The sequence below is a fragment of the Elephantulus edwardii genome, unplaced genomic scaffold, assembly GCF_000299155.1.
Source record: "Elephantulus edwardii isolate Elephantulus edwardi_28Jun2011 unplaced genomic scaffold, EleEdw1.0 scaffold00050, whole genome shotgun sequence".
NCBI classification, from domain to species: Eukaryota; Metazoa; Chordata; class Mammalia; order Macroscelidea; family Macroscelididae; genus Elephantulus; species Elephantulus edwardii.
The window spans coordinates 12,868,854-12,894,259 of record NW_006399800.1 but is presented as its reverse complement, the minus strand read 5'-3'; the positions used below and the strand labels follow the sequence as shown (position 1 = coordinate 12,894,259).

Genomic DNA, 25,406 nt, shown 5'->3' with positions numbered 1-25,406 from the left:
AGCTACCCAAAAGTTTGGTGGTTCAAACTAGGAGAACCTTGGAAGACAGGCAAGAGGCTCTACTTGTGAAAGATCACAGCCTTGAAAACCCTACGCAGCAGTTCTACCCTATACCCTCAGGGTTGTCACGAGGCGAAACCGACTTAGTGCAACTAAGTGACAATGAGGGCTAGCAGATGTCAACTTCTGGAGCCAACAGTTAGTAGCAGCACAGCCATGGATGAGGCTACTGAACCTCTGAAGGCCTCAGTTTTCTCATCTGTAAGAAGGTACCCATCCCACAGGATTCTGGACCGATGAAATGAGATGCACACAAAGCAGTACATAGAAATAAGCAAAAAAGGTTCAGTGTTAATATGTAGATATGCTCTAATTACGCTTGAGCGAGTCCTATTTTGCCCTCACAAGAGCCTGTAGGAAGGGATGTATTCAGGCTGAAAATGTTCAGAGTGCTAATAGGACCAGTATTATAAAAAAAGTCCTTTAAACAAAAATCTCTCAAACACTATTTTAATACCAAGCTCGTGCAGGTTTGCAAAGAAGTCTTCCTTATTGGATGAGCATGGAGCCCCTGCATTGAGCTAACATTGCTTCCTTGTCCCCAGAACACTGTAGAGTCCACACCCTGCTGGATTCTGTGATAAGCACACCTCTCTCCACTCTCTTCCCAGCACGAAAGACCCAGAGGCAGGGCAGGCCCTTCAGAGCAGGCAGGCTCCCCCTCAGATGCAGGGGTTCCTCCCAGCCACATGGCTTTGCCGGGTATAAAGAGAAGGCTGCAGACAGCTACTGTTCTCTTTCACTCCACCAGAGGAGGGAGAGCTGGAGACCCTAAAGAGGCTCTGCGGGCCCATCCATTGGGCAGCTGAAGGGCACTGCTGCTTCCTATCTATCACTGAGGTGGTCTACACACCCTGCATGGGCTCAGCGGCTCATGGAGGGGTCTGGGCCTGTGGTTTTTCTAAAGAGCTGCCAGTGATTCACATGTCATGAGCTATCCAGGATTAAGAGCAAAACTCTCTATTTTTATGGAACTCGAAGCTCTATGTGTTGTCATAGCCAGAGCAAAGAAGCCAGCTGTGTCAGAAGCAGGTTCCAAAGTATGTTGGTTATCGACACACCCTCCAGATTTCTCATTTACTTACGGGTGGGTAAGGAGCCCTGGTGGTACAGAAAGCTATGTGCTGGGGTCTGCAATTTGAACCCAGCAGTCACTCCTTGAAAGAAGTGACACAGTCTGCTCCTGTTAAGATCTGTTGTTGTTGTGTACTATCTAGTTGGAACCAACCCACAGCTGACCCTCGAGTGGGTTTTCAGAGGCAGTTAATCACACGAGAGGAGACTGTCTACCCTTCTCCTGTGGAGCAGCTGGTGGATTCGAACTGTGTGCCTTCAGAATTGCAGCACAGCTTCTTGTAAGTAGGCCACACACTTCAAAAATTCAATGAAGGGTCACTATACGGAGAGTCGCTATGAGCTGGGATTGACTCAGCCGCAGTGAGTTTGGGTATGGCTGAGTGGAGATATCTGCTGGATTCTGGCCAATTATCTGTAGGTGGAACAATGGAGGTGCCAGGGCAAGACTCCTGAGCTCTACAAACTGCTCTCATTCTGGTGTCTGAGTGAGCATATGAAGCAGAGCCACACACCTATCCCCTGTGCAGGACATACAGTGCAAACCATAAATAAGCTTCTGTGGAGTGCCATGCCGCGTTGTTACCACAGCATAGCCTCGTCTGATCCTGACTAATACCAATCATACACAGAGCCACCTGAGAGCCCAAACTGAGGATGGAACACAGCAAGTACTGGATCACACTCCACTCCGCTCAGCCCCTCTCACACGGCTCCATTAGGGCTGGGTGGCAGAGTGCTGACACAGGGCTTGTTTTCCCAGATCTACCACAAATGTGAACTTAGTTAATATGACCATCCACTTCCTTATCAGAAATAGAAATTCCTAACAAAAAAATGGAACAAGACGTGAACAAAGTTCTAGAAAGAACAGAAGAGAAGACTACGCTTGTACATAGATAACAAACCATGAAAGTTGAGAGATGTTGATCACTCCCCCTACCCTCCTTTAAAAAACCAAATCAAAGAGAAAACCCAATCACTTACACTGCCTTAATCCAGCCTCTTACTGTTTTGTAATGGGGAGAGGTGGCTCAGCAGTAGAATTCTTGTCTTCCATCAGTGTGGGTTCCTTGTGCACAGGCACTGCCCCTCAGGCAGGGTGGCTGCCCTGCTGCCATGAGCTAAACAAGCTCAGGCACAAGCAGACGAAGGCAGACTAGGAAGAAAAGACTAAAGAGCGACTGAGAATAAGCCAATGAAAAGTCTATGGATTAAACCAGCTTAATCTACATATCAAGAAAACAGCACAGGATCAGGCAGTTTTGCTCCATTCTGTGCAGGGGCCACTAAAGGTTAAGACTGACCTGATGGCAGTGATCAAAAATACTTTGGCAAATTCACTTCTATACAATTTCTTTGTGTACACACACACACACACACACACACACACACACACACAAATATATAAATTTGTATATACAAATATAAAAGAATACAGTTACATAAATATATTAATTTTTAAAATAAATGACAGTATTAAAGAATAATTTTCTAAGTGAACTAACTCAGTCCCATCAGGACAAATACTGCTTAAGACCATTATTGTAGAACATGTATGAGGAAGCAAGGCGGGGGAGGGGGAGAGCGGTGGGGTGAGGTGGGCGGGTGGTTAATCATAGGTTTGCACAATTTGATGGGTGGAGGGAGGAGTGAGTAAAGAAAATGGGAAAGATCCAGTGTGAAAAACAATGTACATGAACTTTGTGAATAAAACAGTATAAAAGAAAAATTTTATTTAAAAAAGTACCTTTTTGACTTATTCTCTCTCCTGTCTCCCGCACATATAATCATTATGAGATTAATTTATGCTCTTGTGGAAACCCTGTGGGGGCATTCTGTCTTTTAATGTTACTATGAATGAGTCACATAGAGAGAGCTCTGTAAGCCTGGTGGATAGAAAGTTATGCTACCAAGCCAAAGGTGGGTGATTTTTATCTGCGACCCTTATGCTGGGCTTTAATTGTTTTTGGTTACACATTCTTTTAGGTTGTATAGCCCTAGTGTCTCCACTTGCTGTACAGAGGTAACTCATGGTTGCTGTGATGCTGAACACTGTGACACTGATGTGTGAAATGGGATAATGGTTACCCACGGTGGACAGTGTTTGGTGGAGCTTCCTGATTAAAACAAGCTTAGAAGCAGGAGTGGCATCCACTTCTGAAATAGCTTGCCCCTGGAAACTCTATGAACCTGGAGAAATGATGAAAGTTATACAAGTGTTCAGGTCTTCCATTTATAGGGTGGCTATGTGTCATCTACAACTCGAAGGCACTTAACAACATGAATGAGTCAGAATAAGGAAGTTAGTTTAAAGTCTAAGGATTGCCTGATCCAAGCCAAGGTCTTCTTACACACCGCACCTGACAGTTGGGTGATGAATAAGGGTAACAGAGGAAGAATCACTGTCTTTTAACTTTGGTGCTGGCGAAGAAAACCAGGCGGATTGCCAAAGGAACACACAAGTCTGTCTTGAAGAGGAGCAACCAGGAATGTTGTCAGCAGTGGCCAGTTCTTGGAAAAAGACATCACACTGGGAAAGACAGAAGGTCAGAGAAAGAGGGGAGACTGGCAACAAGGCAGACTGATACAGTGACTGTAAGAACGGACTCCAGCGTATCAGAAATGAAATGATGAAGACAGTACAGGATAGAGCAAGGCTCAGATGTGCTGTTCACTGCGGCTCCATGAGTTGGAGTTGACTTGATGACACTTAACAGCAGCAGCAGCAACAACAACATGAGTTGGAATCAACTTGCTGGTGAAGAAGTTTGGTTTGTGTTGGTCTATTTTAAATACTTTCACATATATACAAACAAATTCACAGCAAACAGAAATTAATGCAGGCTTAAATTCACAGTAATAAAAGGTCAGTATAAAGCTTTATCGGCAGTGCCTATATTTTCCATCCACAGACACATGGTCAAGAAAAGCATCATGCAGAGGGGAGGCAGTGGGAAGAGCTAAAAAAGAGACCTCTGACCAAATAAAGTGAAAATAGATTGGAAGGCAAAACAAAGATGAATCTTTATGTAACCTACATAAGGTCACAATAATTTCTCTTCCAGAAATATCTCCACTGCTACAGCTTTTTAGTTAAAAACATCAAAATGATCCTGGCTTGGCATATCACAGGAGACAACCCTAGACAGAGAAAATGGATGCCTTGGAGACAGACCACTGGAGGCGTCAGCCCAAAACTGTAAATCTTACTTCCCAGTCAGGGTGGCCAGTCTAGCAGTAAATATATATTAAAAGTGAATTAATTAGGAGAAAGAAGTACATAATAAAACATATGGCCAACCTTTAAGATAATTGCTCTTTCTAAGCAGACCCTTTGGTTTAATTTGGATTCCCATTTTCCTACTCCTCTAACCATGACCACTAATCAAATTGTCCTTGGAGATGATGACATGGAAAGTGCTCAAGGTGTTGGAATTGGATGTTTGCATCCAGTCCAGAAACTGGCATCAACATATTCAGCACAGATGGCTCTACGGGAGGATGCTCAGGTCACAGAATAGGATGCCCCAGTGTGGATTCATGGCCCAAGTGCATGACCCCTGTGTTTTCCTACATGCTTGGCTCCAAGCGGAGCAGCACTGAACGACCACTTCTGGGATCCCTCCTGACTGGGAAAGCCTGGGCAGATGCAGTCCAGCCCCAGCCTGTCTGCCACAGTTACAGATGGAAAATCAGGTCAAGGGAGCAGAAAACAGGACAGTCACTTTTAAAGTATATGCTTTAAATTGACCTTCAGAAGAATGGCAATGTTTGAAAGGAAAATTTTCTCCTCTTCCCTTCATCTATCTTTTCTTTCACATCCCCTTTTCCAGTTTCATGTCACTTCTTCCCCTCACTTTCCGCAGGCCCCCAAGAGGGACTTGATGCTGTGAGAGGGAAGGAAAGGGCACTGGAGCACCATGTGAATTCATATACCTTTTCCTTAGCCAGGGAGCCAAATAGTTGTCATTTTCAAATCTAGAATTTAAGAGTGTTCATGAACTGACAATTTAGAAGACATCAGCTGAACCTTTTAAATTACATATGTCTCATGAGCACAGAGAGCTCTGGTGGTATAATCTGTAGGGAGTTGCCCTGTTAATGTAAAGGTGGCACCTCTCTGGCATTTCAAACACACCAGTGAATAGAGATAAAAAGATGGGCAATCTTCTCCTGTGTGATTTACAGTCTCTGAAAACCGGTTGGAGAGTCAGCTGTCAGTTCTGACTTGCAATGTGAGATGTATTAACACAGGAGAATGTAACTCCTCTTAATACATCATACCGTATTTAGGTATGAATTGGTCTGAAAATTACAGGTATATGCTTCTTAGAGTTGGTAGCTTCCCATCCTTCCTTATTCCCAAACAAAATCTTCAGTGAGTCAAGTTAATGTAAGTAACATGAAAAGATTTTAAGACATATTGCTCAAATTGTAACAGAAGATTTTCAGATTAGTGTGACTTTTATTTAGTTCTAAACAATATATCATCGCTCAAAAACCCATTGCTTTCAAGTAGGAACACACTCCTAGGTTTTCCTCTGTTAGGTTTCCAAGGCTCTTAAAGAGGAGACAATTCTTATTTCTACTGTGGAGCATCTGGTGGATGCAAACCGCCATAGAGGCAGCACCTTTGGGTTAGTGGTGCAACTTCCAATGGACTATGATACAAGCTCCTTTAGACATTATCCAGCCACTTGAATTTACTATGGTGATGACCAGAGAGTCAAAGCAGAAGCCAGATCCCAAAGAAGGAAGAAGCCAAGGAGAGGCAGAGAGAATTCCTTTCTGGTCATGCTGAAAACACCCACGTAGGCAGGAGATACAAGGTAGAAATCACTTCTATCAACTTATGTCTTGACCTGCATGAAACTCTTACACAAAAATCCAAGAATGTGTGTTTTGATTTAAAATTCGGATTAAATGGGGCACAGATAAATGTGCCTTATGTCACATTATGGTTGCTTTACCAAACAATCTGAGGAAAGGGTTCAGCATTTTTGCTACATGGTAGCTGACCTAAACGATGTGGAAAATGCTATACCCTGCTATCACCTCCTAGGATACTCCCTGTTCATCCTTCTTTAGCTCTTGACACATATCACTGTAATGACTTGTTACCTGCCTGTCGCTCCATCATCTCTGAAGCCAGAGAATGTGTTCTGTCCTGCTTGGCACAGAGGAGAAGAGATGACTAGTCATACTTATGAAACAAATGAATGAATGATGAGCAGAGAGTCTCTTTTCTGCAGTAATTAATACTATCTTGCCTAAATTAAGCCCACTTCTTCAAGTGTAAGGAAATGAATGGTTATATTACAGAGCATGCAGAAACAAATGATCATTTTATTTAATAATGAACTGAGACCAATAATATAAATTGTCTGCCTGTTGTTCCTTAGTTACTGTTCCGCAAAGCAGCACGATCTGTTGAGTGCATTAAAGATCTAATTTCATTAAATCTCGCACAAGACGCAGAAAATCTACAGAGAGCACTTTGTTTAATTACAGGCATAAGGGGCAAGTACCAATCCTATTGATCTGGTCAGTCTGAATTCTATACAATGAAATATGGGCAAAGAACAAAACCAAAACAAAATGTGTGACCTCACTGCTTTCCAGGCAACTCTGATGAGAGGTGGGTTCAGAGCTGATACAAAGCCAGCAGAGCCCAATCAGCCGCCTACATTATTTATTCACAGAGCAGAAAGGAAACTGTGTGGGGGTCACTCCACAGACCTCAGCATCACAAACAGAAGACAACTGCAACCACAAAAGACAGATGCCTCCTAAGGGAAATGAAACACATAGGCCGGTGAAGGGGAGTTGTCCAGCATTTACAATCATCAGTAAATTCTATTGCCCACAAATTTCTTGAAATGCAAAGAAATCTATTTTAAGGCTTTGTGTTCCAATTCCTGAGTAAAGACCTACGGATCCTCTGCATTTTATTATTTGGGAAAAATTTGCATATATACTGTATAGATTTATGTAAAAGCATGCTAACTGGGAGAACATAAAAGGTAGGTAATAAGTGATTAGATGCAATGTTTTTACTAGAATGAATATATATATATATATTTTTTTTTTTTCAAAGTCAATCAAAGCATTATTCAAACATCTAAGGATTATGAGAGGGGAAAAGATGGTGCTAAATTTTCTGGACCACTCAAAACGTAAGTCTGAATTTGGCTTCAAGTAACTCTAACATAAATTGAAAGCTGAAAAACAAATTCAAGCCTTGAGTGGCAAGACTAACAAATGCTAAAGACAAAATATTGAATAATTCAGGAAGCATCAAAAGAAGATGTTCAATAAGGCAGCAAACAACAAATTCTGGCGAGGTTGTGAAAAGAGTGGAACTCTTATTCACTGCTGGTGGGAACATAAAATGGCATAACAACTATGGAAGGCGGTCTGGTGCTTTCTTAAAAAGCTGGACCTAACAATACTATTTCACCCTCTACTGGAAATATACCCAAAAGAAACCAGAACAGCCATCCAAATAGATGTATGCACACCCATGTTTATTGCTGCATTATTCACAAGAGCAAAGAGATGGAAGTAACCCAAGTCCTCATCAATAAATAAATGGATATAAAAAACTATGGTACATACATACCAATATTTCAACAGTGGAATACTAGGCAGCGTTGAAACATAATGAAATAGTAAAACATTACACAAGATCCTTGAGGACATTATAAGTGAACAGCTCGGTCACAAAATGGTAAATACTGGATAACACCACTGTTATAATACAGAACAGATACCGGGAGGAGGGAATGGGGAAAGAGTGAACGAATAATGCATACTGCACTGGAACAGATGAGGAGAAGAACTGTTTGACAGGAACATATGATTGTGCGGTATATGTATGAGAACAATCTGGAATAAGGAGTGCATTGTGGGATGGGCTGGGAGACGGGTGGGGAAAGGAGAAGAAAATGTACCACAGTTAGTAAATAAAAGAGGAGAAACATTTTTTAACAAAGAGAAGAGGATGGAGGGAATACATAGAATCACTGAACCAAAAGAACTGGCTGACGTTTCCAGGAAATACTACATGAGCAAGAGGCAATGGTAAGGAAGGAAGAAGTTAAAGCTGCACTAAAGGCATTGGCAAAACAATAAGGCCCCATGGACTGATGGGATACCAACTGATATGTTCACATGATGGATGCAGCCCTGGATGTTCTCACCAGTCTGTGTCAGGAAATTTGGAGGAAAGCTACCTGGCTGATCAACTGGAAGAGTCCATATCTTGTTCCCTTTCCTAAGAACCAGCATAAGGTGGAAATTATTGAACAATATCATTAATACAATATGCAAGTAAAATAAGGAAGATCATTCAAAGAAGTCTAAAACAATATGCAGACAGAGAACTGCCAGAAGTTCAAGCTGGATTCAGAAAGGGTATGGCACCAAGGATAACACTGCTGATATAATTCTGACTGAGAGCAGAGTACCAGAAGACTGTCTATCTGTGCTTTATTGCATATGCAAAGGTATTTGACTGTGTGGATCATAACAAATCATGGCTAATACTGAGAAGATGGGAATCTCAGAACACTTAACTGGGTTCATGCTAAACCTATAACCAGACCAAGAAGCTATTGTACAAACAGAACAAGGGAACACTACAAGGTTTAAAATGAAGAAGGATATACATAAGCGTTAAATTCTTTCTCCATACTTATTCGAGCTGTACGCTGAGCAAATTATTCAAGAAGCTGAACTCTATGAAGAAGACTGGAGGAAGCTTTATCATCAAGATTAGAGGAAGACTCATCAATAACTTTCAGTATGCAGATGATAAAGTCTGCTGGATCTCGGCAGAAAGCAAAGAGTACTAGAAGAATGTCTGTGTTTCATTGACTATACAAAGGCTTTTGACTGTGTGGATCACAACAAATTGTGGATAACTTTGAGGAGAATGAGAATCCCACAATACTCGATTGTGCTCAGGTGAAACCTAAACTTGGACTAGGAAGCAATCCTCAGAACAGAGTAAAGAAACACTTGCATGATTCAAAATCAGGAAAGGAGTGCATCAGGGATGTGTCCAGGCTCCATATCTTTTCAATCTATATGCAGAACAGATCATTTAGGAGGAAGAATATGGTGTCAAGATTGAAGGAAAGGAATCAACAACCTACAACAAATACAACCTTGGTTGCAAAAACTGAGGAGGATCTGAAGCATTTGCTGCAGAAGGTCAAGGATTATAATCTTCAATATGGATTGAAGTTCAACACACACACACATAAAAAACCCAACCACCAAACAAAGATTCTCACCACTTGGCCAACTGACAGCATATGACAGGTGGAGAAGAGATTGAGGTTGTTAACAATTACAGCTTGCTTGGTTTCACAATCAACATCTTGGCACCAGCAGTCAGGAAACCAAAAGATGAATTGCATTGGGAAAATCTGCTGTCAGGTACTTCTCCAGAGCACTGAGAAGCAACAATGTCAATCTAGAGACTAAGGTGTGCTTGTTGCAGTCCATGATCTTCGCAATTACTTGCTATGCATTAGAAAGCTGGGTAATGACTAAGGATGACGGAAGAATTATTGATGCCTTTGAGTTGTGGTGCTGCAGAAGAGTCTTAAATGTACTATGGATGGCCAAGAAAACAAATAAGAATTCTGTCTTGGAGAGAGTAAATTTTTCCTTACAGGCTAGGATTTTGCGGTCTCGTCTCACATATTTTGGGCATGTGTCCAGGAGGGAGCAGTCCTTGGAGAAGGACATCATGCTTGGATGGGTGGAGGGACAGTGCAGGAGAGGAAGACCCCAGATGAGATGGATTGATACAGTAATTGGGGTATTGGGGGTAGGTGTGTTGGAGTCAGTAAGACTGACTCAGGACAAGGGAGGCTTCAGAGCTGTTGTACATAGATAGGATTATGATGAGTCACAGGTGATTCAATGGCACATAACAGCAACAACAACATGCAAATGACACAACCTTGCTTGCTGAAAGTGATGAGGTCTTGAAACACTTGCTGCAGAAAATCAAACACTACAACTTTCAATATGGATTGCATCTTAATGCCAAGAAAACAAAAATTGTCACCACTGGACTTGTAGGCAACATCATGACAGACTGAGAAGAGTGAAACTGTTATCAACTTCCTCTTAGTTGAACCCACAATCAATATATTTGGTACTTACACAGGAGACTTATTGCCCTGGAAAAGTCTGCAGTCAAAGATCTCTCCAAATTGCTAAGGAGCTTGCGGACTAAAGTCAGCCTTATCAGACCATGATGTTACTGATCACTTACTATGCATCTGAGAGCTAGACAATGAATAGGAATGGCACAAGAAAAACTGATGCCTTCAGGTTGTGCTGGAAGAATACTTGAATATACCATGGATTTCCAAAGAACAAATATTTATGTTGGAGAAGGTGAAGCCAGAATACTCCTTGGAGGCAAGGATGGCCAAAGTTCATCTAACTTATTGTGGGCATGTTGCAAAGAGAGGCTATTACTTGGAGGAGGACATCATGCTTGGAAAGGTGGAGGGACAGTGAAGGAAAGGAAGACCATCAACCTAGCGGACTGACACAGTGACTGGAGCAATGACCTTGAGTGTGTCAGAGATTGTGAGGCTGGCACAGGACAGAACAGAGTTCAGATCTGTTGTTCATAGGGTCGATATGAGTCATACTCGACTCACTGGCAACTGACAGCAGCAACTGCTAACACATTTTTTTTTAGTATTTACTGTATGCCAGGCCCTATCAATCTGTTTTATGAACATGATATAGTTTTCAAGCAATCACACAGGAGGCAATGTTAATATTATCAGAGCTTCATGGGCGAAGTAGTTGTAACACCAAGAAGGCAGGTGACTTGGTTGGCCAGGACATGGACCCAGGCAGCCTGGCTCTGGAGTTCCTCACTACACAGCACCAGCATACTCAACTCATTGCCTTTGTGTTGGAACTATTTCATACCTGACCTTCCAGTAAGCGTTCAAAGACAAGAGCACAAGAGGAGACTGCCCATCTTTATCTCAGAGGATCTGGTGGATTTGAACCACTAGAGAGGTGCTACCTTTGGGTTAGCTGAGAAGTTGGACATTGTTAAGAAAGAAATGGAACGCATAAATATTGACATACTAGGTACTGGTGAAATGAGATGGACTGTCACGGGACATTCTGAGTCAGACAATCATAATCTACTATGCTGGAGATGAAAAGGTGAGGAAAATTTGGGTTGCTTTCATACTTAAAAGAGTCACTTCTAGATCTATCCTGAAATACTATGTTGTGAGTGACAGGATAATATCCATATGCATACAAGGAAGACCTGCTAATACCACTATCATTCAAATATATACACCAACAACCAGAGCCAAAGAGGAGGAAATAGAAGATGTCTACAAACTTTTGCAGTCAGAAATCTGTAAAACATGCAATCAAGATGCATTAATAATAATAGGTGACTGGGAAGCAAAAGTTGTGAACAGAGAAGGATCAGTAGTTGGAAAATATGGACTTAAGAGACAGAAATGAAGCTGGAGATAGAACCACAGAATTCTGTACAAGCAATGATTTAATCATTGCAAATACTTTTTACAAGAAACATAAACTCAGGCTAAACACATGGATTTCACCTGATGGTATGCATAGGGATCAGATCAACTACATCTGTGAAAAGAGTAGCTGGAGAAGCTCAATATTGGCTGTCAAAACTAGGCCAGATGCTGACTGTGGAACAGACCATCAACTACTCATATTCAAGTTAAAGCTGAAGCTAAAGCAAATTAAATTAAATCCACAGGAACCAAAATTTGGTTCTATCTTGAGTCTATCCCAATGGAATTTCAAAATCATCTCAGGAACAGGTTTGAAGGCTTGAACACTAATGGGCGAAGACCAAATGAGTGTGGGTGGATATCAAGAATATCATCCATGAAGAATGCAAAAGGTCATTACGAAGGCAGAAGAAGAAGAAAAGACCAAGAGGAGTGTCAGATAAGACTGAATATTGCACTGGAGCACTGGCAAGCCAAAGCAAAAGGAAGAAAGAAAGTACGGAGCTGAACAGAAGATTTCATGGGCAGCATGAGAAGACAAAATATATTATTATAATAAAATGTGCAAAGAGCTGGAGTTAGGAAATCAGAAGGGCTGAACTTCAGAAGGGCTTAACATTTCTCAAGCTGAACAAACTGAAGAACAATTTCGAAGCCTGAGTTGAAATACTTAAGGATGCTTTCGGCAGAATAATAGATGATCCAGGAAGCATTAAAAGATGATGGAAGGAGTATGAATAGTCACTGTACCAAAAGGAATTAGCTGACACAGAAGAATTTCATGAAACAACATATGACCAAAAGCCTGTGGTGATGAAGGAAGAAGTTCAAACTGCTCTGAAAGAATTAGCAAAAACCAAGGCCCCAAGAGTTTATGGTATACCAATTGAAATATTTCAACAAACAGATGCTGTCCTGCATGTGCTCACAAAGTTGTGCCAAGAAATCTGGAGGACAACCACCTGGCCAACTGACTGGAAGAGATCCATATTTGTTTCCATTTCAAAGAAAGATGACCTGACAGAGTGTGGAAATTACGGAGCAACATCATTAATGTCATGCAAGCAAGATTCTGCTGAAAATTATCCAAAATGACTGAAATAGCACATCAACAGGGAACTGCCAGATGTGCAGACTGGGTTTAGAGGAGGCTGTGGAACTAGGGATGTAATAACTAAGGTCAGATGGATCTTGGCTGAAAGCAGAGACTATCAGAGAAATGTCTATCTGTGCTTCATTGATGATGCAAAGGCATTTGACTGTGTGGATCACAACAAACTTTTGGATAACTCTCAGAAGAATGAGAATCCCAGAACACTTGATTGTGTTTATGTGAAACCTATACTTGGATTAAGAGGCAGTCATGAGAACAGAGAAAAAAAACATTGCATAGTTCAAAATCGGAAAGGTTGTATGCCAGGGATATGTCCTGTCTCCATACCTTTTCAATCTATATGCAGAAGAGATCATCTTAGAGGCTAGGTTCTATGAGGAGGAATGTGGCACCAGGATTGGAGGAAGACTCATTAACAATCTGCATCGTGAAAATGACACAAACCTGTTTGTGAAAATGACACAACCCTGTTTGTGAAACTGAGAAGGCCCTGAAGCACTTGCTGCAGAAAGTCAAGGACTACAGCATTCAATATGAATTGAAGATTATATATATATATATGAATACAAAATATACTCACCACTGGGCTGATTGGCAGCATCATTACAGATGGTGAAGAGATTAAAATGGTTAACAGCTTTAGTTTGCTTGGCTCCACAATCAATATTCTTGGTACTAGCAACCAGAAAATCAAAAGATGAATTGCTTTGGGAAAGTCTGCTGTCAGAGACCTCTCCAAAGTACTGAAAAGTAACGATGTTATTCTGGAGAGTAAGGTCCACCTGATTGAGGCCATAGTCTTCGAAATAACTTGCTATGCATCAGAAAGCTGGACAATGACTAGGGATGATAGGAGAATTGATGCTGGAAAAGAATATTGAGTATACCATGGACTGCTAAGAGAACAAATAGGTTCATCCTATAGAGGATGAAGCCAGGCTGCTCTTTGGAGGAAAGGATTCTGAAGCTTCGTCTAACATACTTTGGGCATGTTGCAAGGAGGGACCGACCAGTCCTTGGAAAGAGACATCATGCTTGGGAGGGTGGAGAGACAGTGAAGGAGAAGAAGACCCTCGATGAGATGCAGTGACTCAGAGACTGGGGTAATGGGGTAGGTGTGGCAGAGACAATAAAGTTAGCTCAGGATAGAGCAGTGCTGAGAGCTGTTGTATATAGATTTGCAGCTATGAGTCACAAGCAGCTCAACAGCATGTAACAACAACATCAAAAACAACAACAATGGATACACCACTGGAGTTCCCTACCACCATATTTTACTACTGAATACTGAGCTGGAGAACACAGCAGAAGAGAGGATGACTTTTTATATTTTACTAGTTACAGTCAGGTCTATCCTGTGCTTCAGTAATGCAAGTTCAAGGGAAGAATTTATTTTAAACCACAATATATAATTATACCTAAGAGCAATATTTCCTTCACAAAACATGCACCATCAGAACACACGCTAAAAGCAAGCACACCAATTAGGGCATTAGTCATAACGATCAGGCAGTGCAAGTCAGGAAATTACAGGTGGTGTGGGCTGTAGCACTAAGTAAATTTCATGAGGTTGCCCAGATAAAGCCTTTGCTGACTGGGATGATTTACACCTGCTGATGCAAGGAAGAAGAATGGCAGCTGCCACTGCCAGGTGCCCGAAGGATGTTGAGACACATGAGTTCAGACATGAGAGGCAGGGTGCAGGCCTTTTAATTACGGCATTATTCACAAGTTAGCATGAGCGCGATAGCATTCAAAAATAGCAATTTCTTCTCTATCCCTACACAGGGACAGATTACTCAATAAACACGGGAAACTGTTGCCGACAGATTAGTAAGTAACTCAGGTAAGCCTATGCTTACCTTGATGATCTGTAAGAAAAACCTCAAATTCACTGCTATGGTATGGTGCTTCCTCACAAAGCTGAACGCAAGTTCCATATGACCCAGCTATTCCATTGTTTGGAATATATCCCGAGAAAAGGAGAACTGAGGCACACACAGAGACTTGTGTACCAACGTTCATCGCAGCTTCGTTCACCATCATAAGAACGTGGAGAGAGCTGAAATGTCCAACCACAATCAGATGGCTTGAGAAATTGAACTCAGTCCCATAAGGACAAATACTGTATAAGACTATTATTGTGGAAACAGAAAGACAATCAGTAAAATGTGTATGAGGATCCAAGGTGGGGAGGGTAGGAGCAGAGAGGTGAGATGGGCGGGGGTGCAATTGTAGGGCTGCACAATTTGATAAGTACAGGGAGGGGTGGATAAAGGAAATGGAAAGATCTGGTGTGGAAAGCATTGTACCAGTGTCAAACCAGTGTCAAATAAATTAGAAAATATAGAAAAATTCACTGCCATTAAATCTATTCTGCGCCATAATGACATTGTATTAGATTTCCAAGGCTGCAAATCGTAATGGGAGGAGACTTCCCATCTTTCTCCACACATATCTCAAAACACCTAAAAAGCTTGCATGTGGTTTAGGAAAAGCAAGATTTACCCACGTTGACTTTATTGGGTTCAGGATCATAGTGTCTAGGACATCAAAGCCAAGTGGCACAACACAGTCTACAAAGCTAATGTTCTACATCCTACTTTGGTGTCTTAAAAAGGTTTTGAGCAGCTTTTAGGTTCACCATTGTTCTCCCCATGTGCAGAACAAAGAAGGAAAAATATTATCAAAGATGTGGAGAAAGCTATAACCAATGTCGTACAACAGAGTCTAGAAGAATGACTGACTAGAAACCAACCTGCCTTGTAAACTTTCACTCAAAGCCCAATAAAAGCTTAAAAAATAGACGGCATGCAAAAGAAAAATAAAAGAAAGGAAAGGTAAGGAGTAAGGAAGAAAGAAGAGCAATGTAATAGTGAAAGGTGAGGGGTCTTAATATTTTTTCCTTTTGTTTCAACTTTATGTGTATGCAAAATTATCAGCAAGGTATAACTAGAAAGCAAGCTTCGTTATACTGCAAAGATTAAGAGTGTTATAGGTCAAGTGATGCAAAGTAAAGTTCAGAGAGAACTGCTTCTGATGGCAGAATCACAGCTTAAATTCACACAGCTACACAAAGTAGTCAGTCCTTATGGGTTCCTGGGAAAAATATCATCTTTGGGAAACTGGATGCTTTAACAATCTTGTTAAACATTTCTATCCTGGAACCTTAGCTCCTGTAGTAATGGATGCACTTCCTAAGCAAAATGGTTCTCAAACAAATCCAGGAGGTGAAGCCCCTGGTACACTGGGCAGAAAATCAGGAGCTACACACATCCACTTGCAATTTCAACTAATGGAAATCCCACGTGTTCAGAATAGACCTGTGCGTCGTAGTATTTTCAATGATTGATATTAATTGATGATTATTTTAATCTGGGACGACAGCTGATTAAGTGATAACAAATTAACTGGAAGGTTGGTAGTTCGAATCCACCTAAAGGTGACTGAGAAGAAAGGCTTGGTGCCCTGCTTCTGAAATATCACAGCTTTGAAAACCCTGGAGAACAGTTCTCTGCACACGTGGAGTCACCAGGACGTGGTGCTGACTTGATGGCAACTGTTTCTTATTTTAACTTATAATAAGTTTGCAACAGATCAGATGACATTTTCTATTAAATTCTGTAAGGAGAGCAATGAGTCCAAAATGAAAGGAAATTTATAGAGGGGGAAAAAAGGATAAAATCTTGCATTTTCTCCTAAATTGTAAATATTATGTATTTGTCCTAAAAGGACAACGTTCTCATTGAGACTGGGGACAATGTGCATTCCTAGAGGAAGAGTTCAGAACCATTGCTCTAATATCATTTACTGTCCACTTACATCTGAAATTCCACAGGAGAGGTTTTTAAGTTAGCATTTCAAACTACTCTCCTTTCAAGAAAGTGATTGTGATTTCCAACATTACAACTGCCATGAAATTCCTGGACCTTCCTTTGATTTTCCGTGCAAGCCCTCTTGCTCCCTACGCTGGGGAGGGGGTGTCCTGGCCACCCTGGGCATGGTGGGCTCACCCTTCTGCGCAGCCGGTCCCGCTCCTCCCGGATGGCATTCATGGTGGCCTTGGTCCTGTTCAGTTCCTCTTCTTTGCTGCACAGCATGGCTGTCAGACTTTCATTCTCTTCCCTCAGGCCTGCCAGCTCCTTCTCCCAGCGAGAACGCTCCTCAGCCAGGTTGGGGTACAGGTCTCGGCCAAGCACCCCTTCAATCTCTTCAACTGTCTGTAAAACAAAGCCACAAAGAACTGCTATGTCAGTTGACTTGGATAAAAGGGAGAGAAATAAAACAGACCAGACAGCAGTAAATGTCCACAAAGGAGCCAGGTCTAGAGCCAACTTCTTTGCAAATGGAGTCATGACTGGTGATGTCTCCAACTCTGCCCGCTTTTAGTGAGATTTAATCATGTGCCTGGACTACAGTGTGTATTACCCAAAAGTCCCTAGAGCAAGAAGAATACAGTTCCTTCCTGGCATTACAATCTATCAGTGGTACCAACTGCCAAGTCCACATAAATGGTTATCTCCCTCATTCAAGTTTCAAAGCTGGTGAATACACAGCAAAACAGCAAGCCCGTTTTGATTAGCAATCCTGATAATGCAATGACAAACACAAAGTTGCAAAATGCATAGAAATCTACCTCCAAATTGCCCAAAGTATAGGCCTCTCCCAAACTATGGCATGTTCAAATTCAGTCCTAAGACAGGTCACCTCACCATTTTGAGCTTTTAGAGTTCCATCAGGAATCAGATGGTGTGAATGAGGCTCAGTCCCAAGATGCTAAAGATAAAAATAGACTACAGTGACACAGAAAAGTGGAAACGCACTGTGGAAGCTTCTAAGACAGCAGGAGCTTAATTAATTAATGAGACAGCTTGGAGACAAAAGAAAGAACAGATTCGTAATAGTACTTGGAAAGAAAATTAAAAAAAAATGATTTGAAAATTTATCAATGGGAAATAAATGTGCATAAAATTAGGAAGGGCAGAGGGGGAAGGAGGTTCTAATTCTGCTTATTTTCTGAAACTTTTCATTCACATTTAGTGTCCTGTAGAAGAGGAATCACAATGCTACTGATATTAAAAGAGGAGGGAGAAGGACTATGAGGATATAAGTGAAGGGACACCATGAGATATAGGTGGCCTCACATATGAAGATCAGAGAGCTTATCACTCTAGGATGATACACTGGGCCCCTGGTGACCAAATCATACTGTCACCTTCCCTATGCTGTACTGGGATTCTTTTTTTTTTTTTTTTAACCTGGTGGCTCTGTTCCAGGCTCATGTTGTCCCTTTCTGCATGGCACAATTCCTTGGCCTCTTCTTTCTCTAGATCATCTCATCAATGACTGAGGTTCGGACTAGTACCCAGGTTGACACTACGATCCAACACAGAGCCTGGGAAACCCCAGAGGAAGAAACTTGCATGGCTGCTTCTCTCCATTCCGAACCACATCAACCACGTATTTCAATGGAGATGAATGGAGAGGGAAAACCAGCTGTACCATAAACATGCATCACAGTTTACACTGAGATACCACAGTTTTTCTGTGAAAGCCAGGACTCTTGTTGATAGAAACACTGGCCTATAGTCCTGGGACCCTTTTCCAATAACACATCACATTCTCCCTTGGCACTGGTCCCCTTACACTTATAAGTTAGGTCTTGTTGGAATGGCTGATCCTAGGTAACTAGACTATGGTTAAGTAGCAGGAAGATACCAGAGGCCCGCCATCAGTAGAACCTGTATTTTTCATTGTTCATGATGAACTGGTACAGATCCAAGGAATTCCTTTCACCTGATTCTCCTTTAATAGCCAGAAGCAAGTTTGTGAACATGTAGCTGATACCCAGCTCCAGAGCGCCTGGGATGGAGGGCTAGTTCTTTTGTGAAGACAACTGGCCCATTAAGTCTCCACGCCTCCCCCTGCTAGTACTAAGAGCTTAAATCTCTTAAGATAATATTCTAGAGGCTTTGAAGCTTTGATTAAATATCCAAGTTAATAAGTAAGCCAAACTAAAATTCTATTTTCCAACACTCAAAGTCTAATAGTTTCCAAGCACATTGCTTTTTTCTTGCAAAACTGTCTTGGCTGCTGACTTTCTTTGGAGGCAATTCAGTCCAATGAGAATTCGCTCCTACTGCAGCCTGCTGGCCCAGTCTACTGTATGGCTTTCACTGGAACATTTATCCCTCACAGGTATTTGAGAAAACTTAGAGAGGGGGAATGTGAACCACTCTTCTCAAACAATCTGGAAGAGCATGACAGAGGGCAGTGGGGGCCTTACCTTAATAGCCAAGTCACAGTGCTCGCTGGCCGTGGTCAGCTGCTCGATGTGCCTGTCCACCTCGGCCACGGACAGGCTGCAGCTGCTCTTCTTCCTGCCGCAGACGACGCTCTCCAGCCCCGTCAGTACTCTCTGAAGCTCTGAGTTCAGGTCGCTGCAGTTATCTGGGAATGTGGAAGCAAAGGCATTAAGCAGTCAAATGGACAATGAATGCTCTCACTCAGTGCACCACATGGGTGAGCCCTCTGAGACGGCATTTCAGAGGTTAGCAGTCCCCTGCCTGACCTCAAAGGCTGCCAGTGCTACCTGCAAGGTTTGGAGTTGCAATTGATCTTTTTATTTTTTTTTTATAGATCTCAATACTACTTTTCCACTAATTGATAAAACAAGGCAGACAAATCAGTTAGGATACAGAAGACTCATCTCTTTATCCTGGCTCTCATGTTGGAATAAACTCACACAGATGAAACTCCAGCAGGTTTTCAGAGGCCGTAAATGGCTCAGGAAGAGACTGTCCACCCTTTTCCAGGGGAGCTGCTGGTGGATTTGATCTGCCAGGAAAGTGCGACAGTTGGGTTATTATATGGGTTACACCACTAGAGCTCTCCTACAGAGAACAAACATGTTGCTGGTTCTTTACTAAGGACTTCGAAATCATAGCTATTTTGCAAATTCCTGGGCTGCTCTGAATCATCTCAGGTTTCATGTGAAAGCAGTCACATCTCTAGTTGCCCTCCAAAAAACAAAGAAGTGCCTCAGAAGGGTTGCTGGGATTTGAGAAGGCTTCTGGACTCTGGAAGCTTCAGCTAAGACTCTGACTTTACTAAAAACACCAAACAAATGCCCTGTAATGAACAGAGACACCCATGGGAATTTTAAGAAACAGAAACCATGTACAAGATAATCTTTGCTCCAAAGATGCTTCTAATCAGAATGTGTTCCTAATCACCAATTAGCACGATCCATCACTACATTTTAACACAAGTTCTTTCACAGGAGGGAAGGGAAGAAGTGGTTCTAACAAAGTCTGTATTATTCTCTGCGTAACCAGTTCTAATAATTGGATTCTGACCTTCAAGCCTGGATTCCTTTTATTTGTCTGACACAGAGTGCCTAGTCAATGAAGGAAAATTAACTCTATGTGAGTGAGACATATTTTGGAAGGTAATCTCCGGGGGAAGTTGTTGAAAATCAAATGCAAATTCCTTAACCTGCCGTTTTAGGCTTTGTGTATCATTGTGTAATTCATTACTGCAAGAAGCTATGGGTTGGCTGTATCTATTCATGCTCTCAAAGTATATTCCTTCTTTACATCTAGCCACGCTGGTGGCCTGTGTGTTCCTATGATGCTGAATGGATTTTAGTGGAGACTTCTGGACTGGGAAGAAAGTTCAGAAATGAGCCAGTGAAAACCCCATGGCTCAAAACATTCATACCCGTGACTACTCCTGGGAAGGGCAAAGGGTCAGACAAGAATTTTGTTCTGTTGCACAGGGTTCCTCGGAGGCACTGACTGGACAGCGGCTAACAACCAGCTAAGCTTGATTTCTACATAAAAGAAGCCTCATGTCTTCAGTTTCTAACCATCTTCCGTGTTCTCATAGGCCTTAAGCACTAAAATGGTTAGTGGCTTTTGGTGTTTACCTATGGAAGACTTCAAGAAAGTTATCAGGCCATTATTATGTCTATCAAAACCATTACTGTAGAATGAGTATAAGTATCCAAGTTGGGAGCAGAGGGATGAGGATGTGCAGGAGAAGGGGGGAATTAATCATGGAGTTGTACAATTTGATGAGGGTGGTGGTGAGGGAAATTGAAAGAATCTGTTCTTGAAAACAATGTATTCCAATTTTGTCAGTAAACTAGTAGAAAAAGAAAAGGGGGGGGGGAAAGAAAGAAAGCTATCAGTATTATTAGAGCCACGAGTTTCTGGAACATTTTAGCTGACTTCACATGGCTGCCTTTACCTCTAAGTTATTTTAGGAAGAAGACAATTGTGAGGCTCCTTCCCCTCAACCAGGAGACAGTTACCCCATCCTAGCTTTCATTCCTGCTCCCCCTGATCTCTCCCATCTCTGTGAATGGTACCAGCATCCACCAGTCACACAGGCCAATCCTATGAAGTAACCTTGACTTTCTTTCACCTCACATTCTGCATGCATCTTGCTAACGCAGCCTCCAAGACTTATCCCCAGACTGACCTCAGCATCACCACTAATAATCCCCGAGTCAAAGCCACCATCACTTTTCTCCTGGGCTGTGGTTCTCCTGGATCTCTTATCTCTGTTTCCCACATTCGAGAGCCCAAATGAACCTCTTTAAAACAGAAATCAGATCATGTAACTTCCTCAAACCAGTGATTTCCCATTGTCCAAACTCCTTACCATAGGAATGAAAAGTCCAAACTTCTTACCATAGTCTGTGCGACCCTGCATGATTGAGACCAGTGGTTCTCAACCCAGACTCCACCATGGAATTCCCTGGAGAGCTTTTATAAAATGCCAATGTCCATGCCCCACCCTAGGACAATTACACCACAATTTCTAGGGGTGGGGCCCAGGCATTGGAAATTTCTTTGATCTAGGCCTTGCCTCATCATCTTACCTTCCTCCTCATTCACCATGCTATGTTCACATTCCTGGCATCTTCCTCTCTGGAACATGCCAAATTCCTACAAGGAATGTGTAGGAATTTTCCATTTTGTAGGGATGTGTAGCTTTTCTTTTTGTTGTTTTTTCTCTACCTTGATTTCCATCAAAACCTCCACTGTTCATGCAGTCCTCAGTCCACACGGCTCCTTTTACCACCTGACCTAAAGCATGGAGGGTCAGCTCTTTTCCCCACAGCCCATGAGTCACAGGCGACTCGACGGCACATAACAATAACAACAGTATGACTTCTGTGTTGGTTCTCTCTTCTCTTTTAAAATGCAAACTCATGACAGAAGGGTCTTTGGTCTTCTTCACTGTTGTATTCCCACCACGTAACAGGAAGGGCAATCAAAACCCGTTTTCCAAATGAATCAATATAGACACTACGTCATCATATATCAAGAAGCTGTAAAACTAGAATCACAGACTCTCAGCAGCACCAAGTTTTACTTCAGCCTGATGCTTTTTCCTTGTGGCTAACAAATAGTAGCTAACTTCCTACTAAAGAGGGCTCCCCGGAGGAGGGCAGTCTCCCCTCACCTCACAGTCAAGGGCAAGGATGGAGAAGACAGCACCCCACAATGAACACAGAGACCGACGAAACTGCCTTCCACATACTTAACAACTCATTGCCATCGAGTCAGAAAAGACTCACAGCCAACTCTCCAGCCGGTTTTCTGAGGCTTTAAATTGTATGGGAGGTTTCCCATCTTTCTCCTCAAGAAGCTGGTGGCTGTGAACCACCAGAGGCGATGCCTTTCATTTCACAGCAGTAATCAGAGAGAGATTTTCCAGAATGACCATTTACCTCAACGATGCAGGTGCTCCTGGTCCCCTAACATGGAGTGAACACATAATTCTGAATTAGTTGCTTCATTAAGTACTTATATTTGTGGAATAAGGAAGAACGCTATCTCTCTTGGCTGAAAATCCCCGTGGATTTTCTGGGTCTAGCACTGTCCAGTGTAACTGTCTATGGGACAGCTCTCAGAGCAGGACTAACAGACAGCACCCAGGATGCAAGGATATGAAGATAAGTAAGAGCCTGTATTCCAATCTGGAGAGAGGCATGGTGGCACAGTAGTTTGGGGGCTCAGCTGCTAATTGAAAGGTTAGCAGTTTGAACACATCATGGGCTCCGCAGGGATGATGTGACTATCTGCTTCTGTAAACATGACACACCTGGAGGCACCAGAGGACAGTTCTAGTCTGTCTTGCAGGGTTATTAGGAATCGGAATGGACTCAGTGGCACCAGGTTTTAAGTGGCTCAGAGATTTGTGAGATGACCATATAGTCCCTTCTCCAGGGTCCACTGCTACTCAGTACCAGTACTGATGTACCCAGTGGGGGCCTTGGTAAAGCACAAAGATGATCAGAAGGATATGAGGAAGCTTTTGAAATGAACAGACCTAGCTCCATATTTATTCCTTTTCCCAAACAACAGGATCCAAAAGAAAGTAGAAATTCTCAAGCAATACCACTAGTATACATGCAAACAAAATCTTGCTGAATATTATCCAAAAAGGACTAGAACAGTTTGTTGACGGAGAATGACAGAAACAGAAGCTGGATTTGGAAAGGGCTGTGGCACTAGGGGTATCAATGATGAGGTCAGATGGATCTTGGCTGAAAGTAGAGAGTACTGAAAGGCTGTCTGTTTATGTGTATGTTTTATTGATAATGCAAAGGCATTTAACTATGTGGATCACAACAAATTATGGCTAACATTGAGAGGAAGCGGAATCCTAGAACACTTGATTGTGCTCATGAAAAATCTATTCCTAGACCAGGAAGCTTGTTGTACGAACAGAGCAAGGGAATACTACTTGGTTCAAAATCAAGAAAGGGATGCATCTTGTATGTATCCTTTCTCTATATTTTTTCAGGTTATATGCAGGACAGATCATCTGGAAGGCTGGACTTTATGAAGAAAAATGTAGCATCAGGATTAGAGGAAGATTCATCAACACCTGCATTATGCAGATGACATGAACTTGCTTGCCAAAACTGAGAACTTGAGCTTATGTTGCAGAAGGTCAAGGACTGCAGCTTTCAATATGGATTGCATTTCAATATCAAGAAAACAAAGATTACCACTGGGCCAAGAGATAGAGAAAAGATTGAAGTTGTTAACAATTTCATTTTGCTCAGAGCCATAATTAACACTCTTAGCACCAGTAGTCAGGAAAACAGAAGACAAGTTGCTTTGGGGAAATATGCGACCAAGGTCCTCTCCAGAGTGCTAAGATGTCAGTTTAGAGACTAAGGTGAACCTGATATAGCCCAAGGTCTCTTCGATTGCTTGTTCTGTGTCTGGGAGCTGGACAATGAATCAGGATTACAGAAAAGAATTGTTGCCTTTGAGGTGTAGCGCTGGAAAAAGAGTATTGAACATAGTATGGACTGGCAAGCAAAAAAGTCTGTCCTGGACAGCGTGAAACCAGGTTTCTCCTTAGAGGCAAGGATCTTGAAGCTCTGTCTCACAAACTTTGGGCATGTTACCTGGAGGGGCCAGTCCTTGGAGAAGGACATTAACCTTTGGAGGGTAGAGGATCAGCACAGAAGAGGAAGACCCTAGATGAGATGGATTCACATAGTGATTGTGGCAACGGTGTCAGGTATGTCAGAGATGGTGCGTTGGCTCAGAAGAGGGCAAGGTTCAGAGCCACTGTTCAGAGGGTCATTACCAGTCATAGTTGACTCGATGAGACATAATAACAACAAGTAGCAGCTAATGAACCAAGGAAGACTGTAACTGTCTTCTGCAGTTTTAGGAAGTGGCACGTAAAAATGCAGGTTAGATGATGAATCTAAGCCATCTTCCTTAGTGAAGTTGCCCAGAGAGGTCTGTATTGTGGCTTTATACAAACTCTACTAATCATCAGGTGCCACATGGCTGTCCTGCTAGGAACCTCACAGGACAAGGGCTAGGCCAGTGTGAGTTGGTACCTGGGTCCTCTGACTTAGTACCATCACACAGTACCAAATATTCACCTCTATCATCAACATGGCACGTGTGGTATTTAATGGTTCTTTAGACTATTATGATGAGGTCAGAAGCAGATTGTGTTATTAAGTTCTTTTAGAGGTTGGTGGTTCAAATTTATCAGCTGTTACATGGTAGAAAGATAAGATAATCTGTTTCCATTAATATTTACAATCTTCGACATTCTATGGGGTAGTTCTACTTTGTCCTATAGAGTCACTATGACTCCAAATCAGCTTGATGACAGTGGGTTTTAGAGTATGTAGGTACATCCTTTTAAATATATGCTGAGAATAAATTTCAAACTTCTCCTTGTAGTCTACAATGCCCTGTACAATCTGGCTCATGCCAGAGACTGGATCTTCCACACCAAAGTCTGTAACAGATGGGCTTTCAACAAAAGAATTGTAACCTTATAGGATCAAAGGGAACAAGAGCATCCAATACAAGAGACCAAATGTTTCAAGGCTATTTAAAAAAAAAAGAGAAAGAAAGAAAGAAGGAAAAAAGCCTCATTTAGGTGGCAGTCACATTGATTTAGAATCCTGAGATGAAGTAATAATTCTTTTGGCTTCATCAGTTGAAATGTGCTTTCACAATACATCAATACATTCCATCTCACCAGGGCAAGCTTTGCTCCAGAAAATCATTGTCCCAGGCTTGAAGAGGTTCAGG

At 42.1% G+C, this 25,406-nt stretch overlaps 1 protein-coding gene across 1 annotated transcript in view; it reads right to left on the bottom strand.

Moving 5' to 3' along the window:
* MCC (mutated in colorectal cancers) overlaps nucleotides 1-25,406 on the bottom strand; it is a 635,122-nt gene that overhangs the window by 84,647 nt on the left and 525,069 nt on the right. Inside the window, exons 7-8 of the mRNA XM_006886681.1 lie at nucleotides 19,094-19,257; nucleotides 16,821-17,027 (exon numbers count right to left, since the gene is read on the bottom strand). Of these exons, the coding sequence (XP_006886743.1) occupies nucleotides 16,821-17,027; nucleotides 19,094-19,257 (371 nt within the window). The remainder of the gene's footprint in view (nucleotides 1-16,820; nucleotides 17,028-19,093; nucleotides 19,258-25,406) is intronic.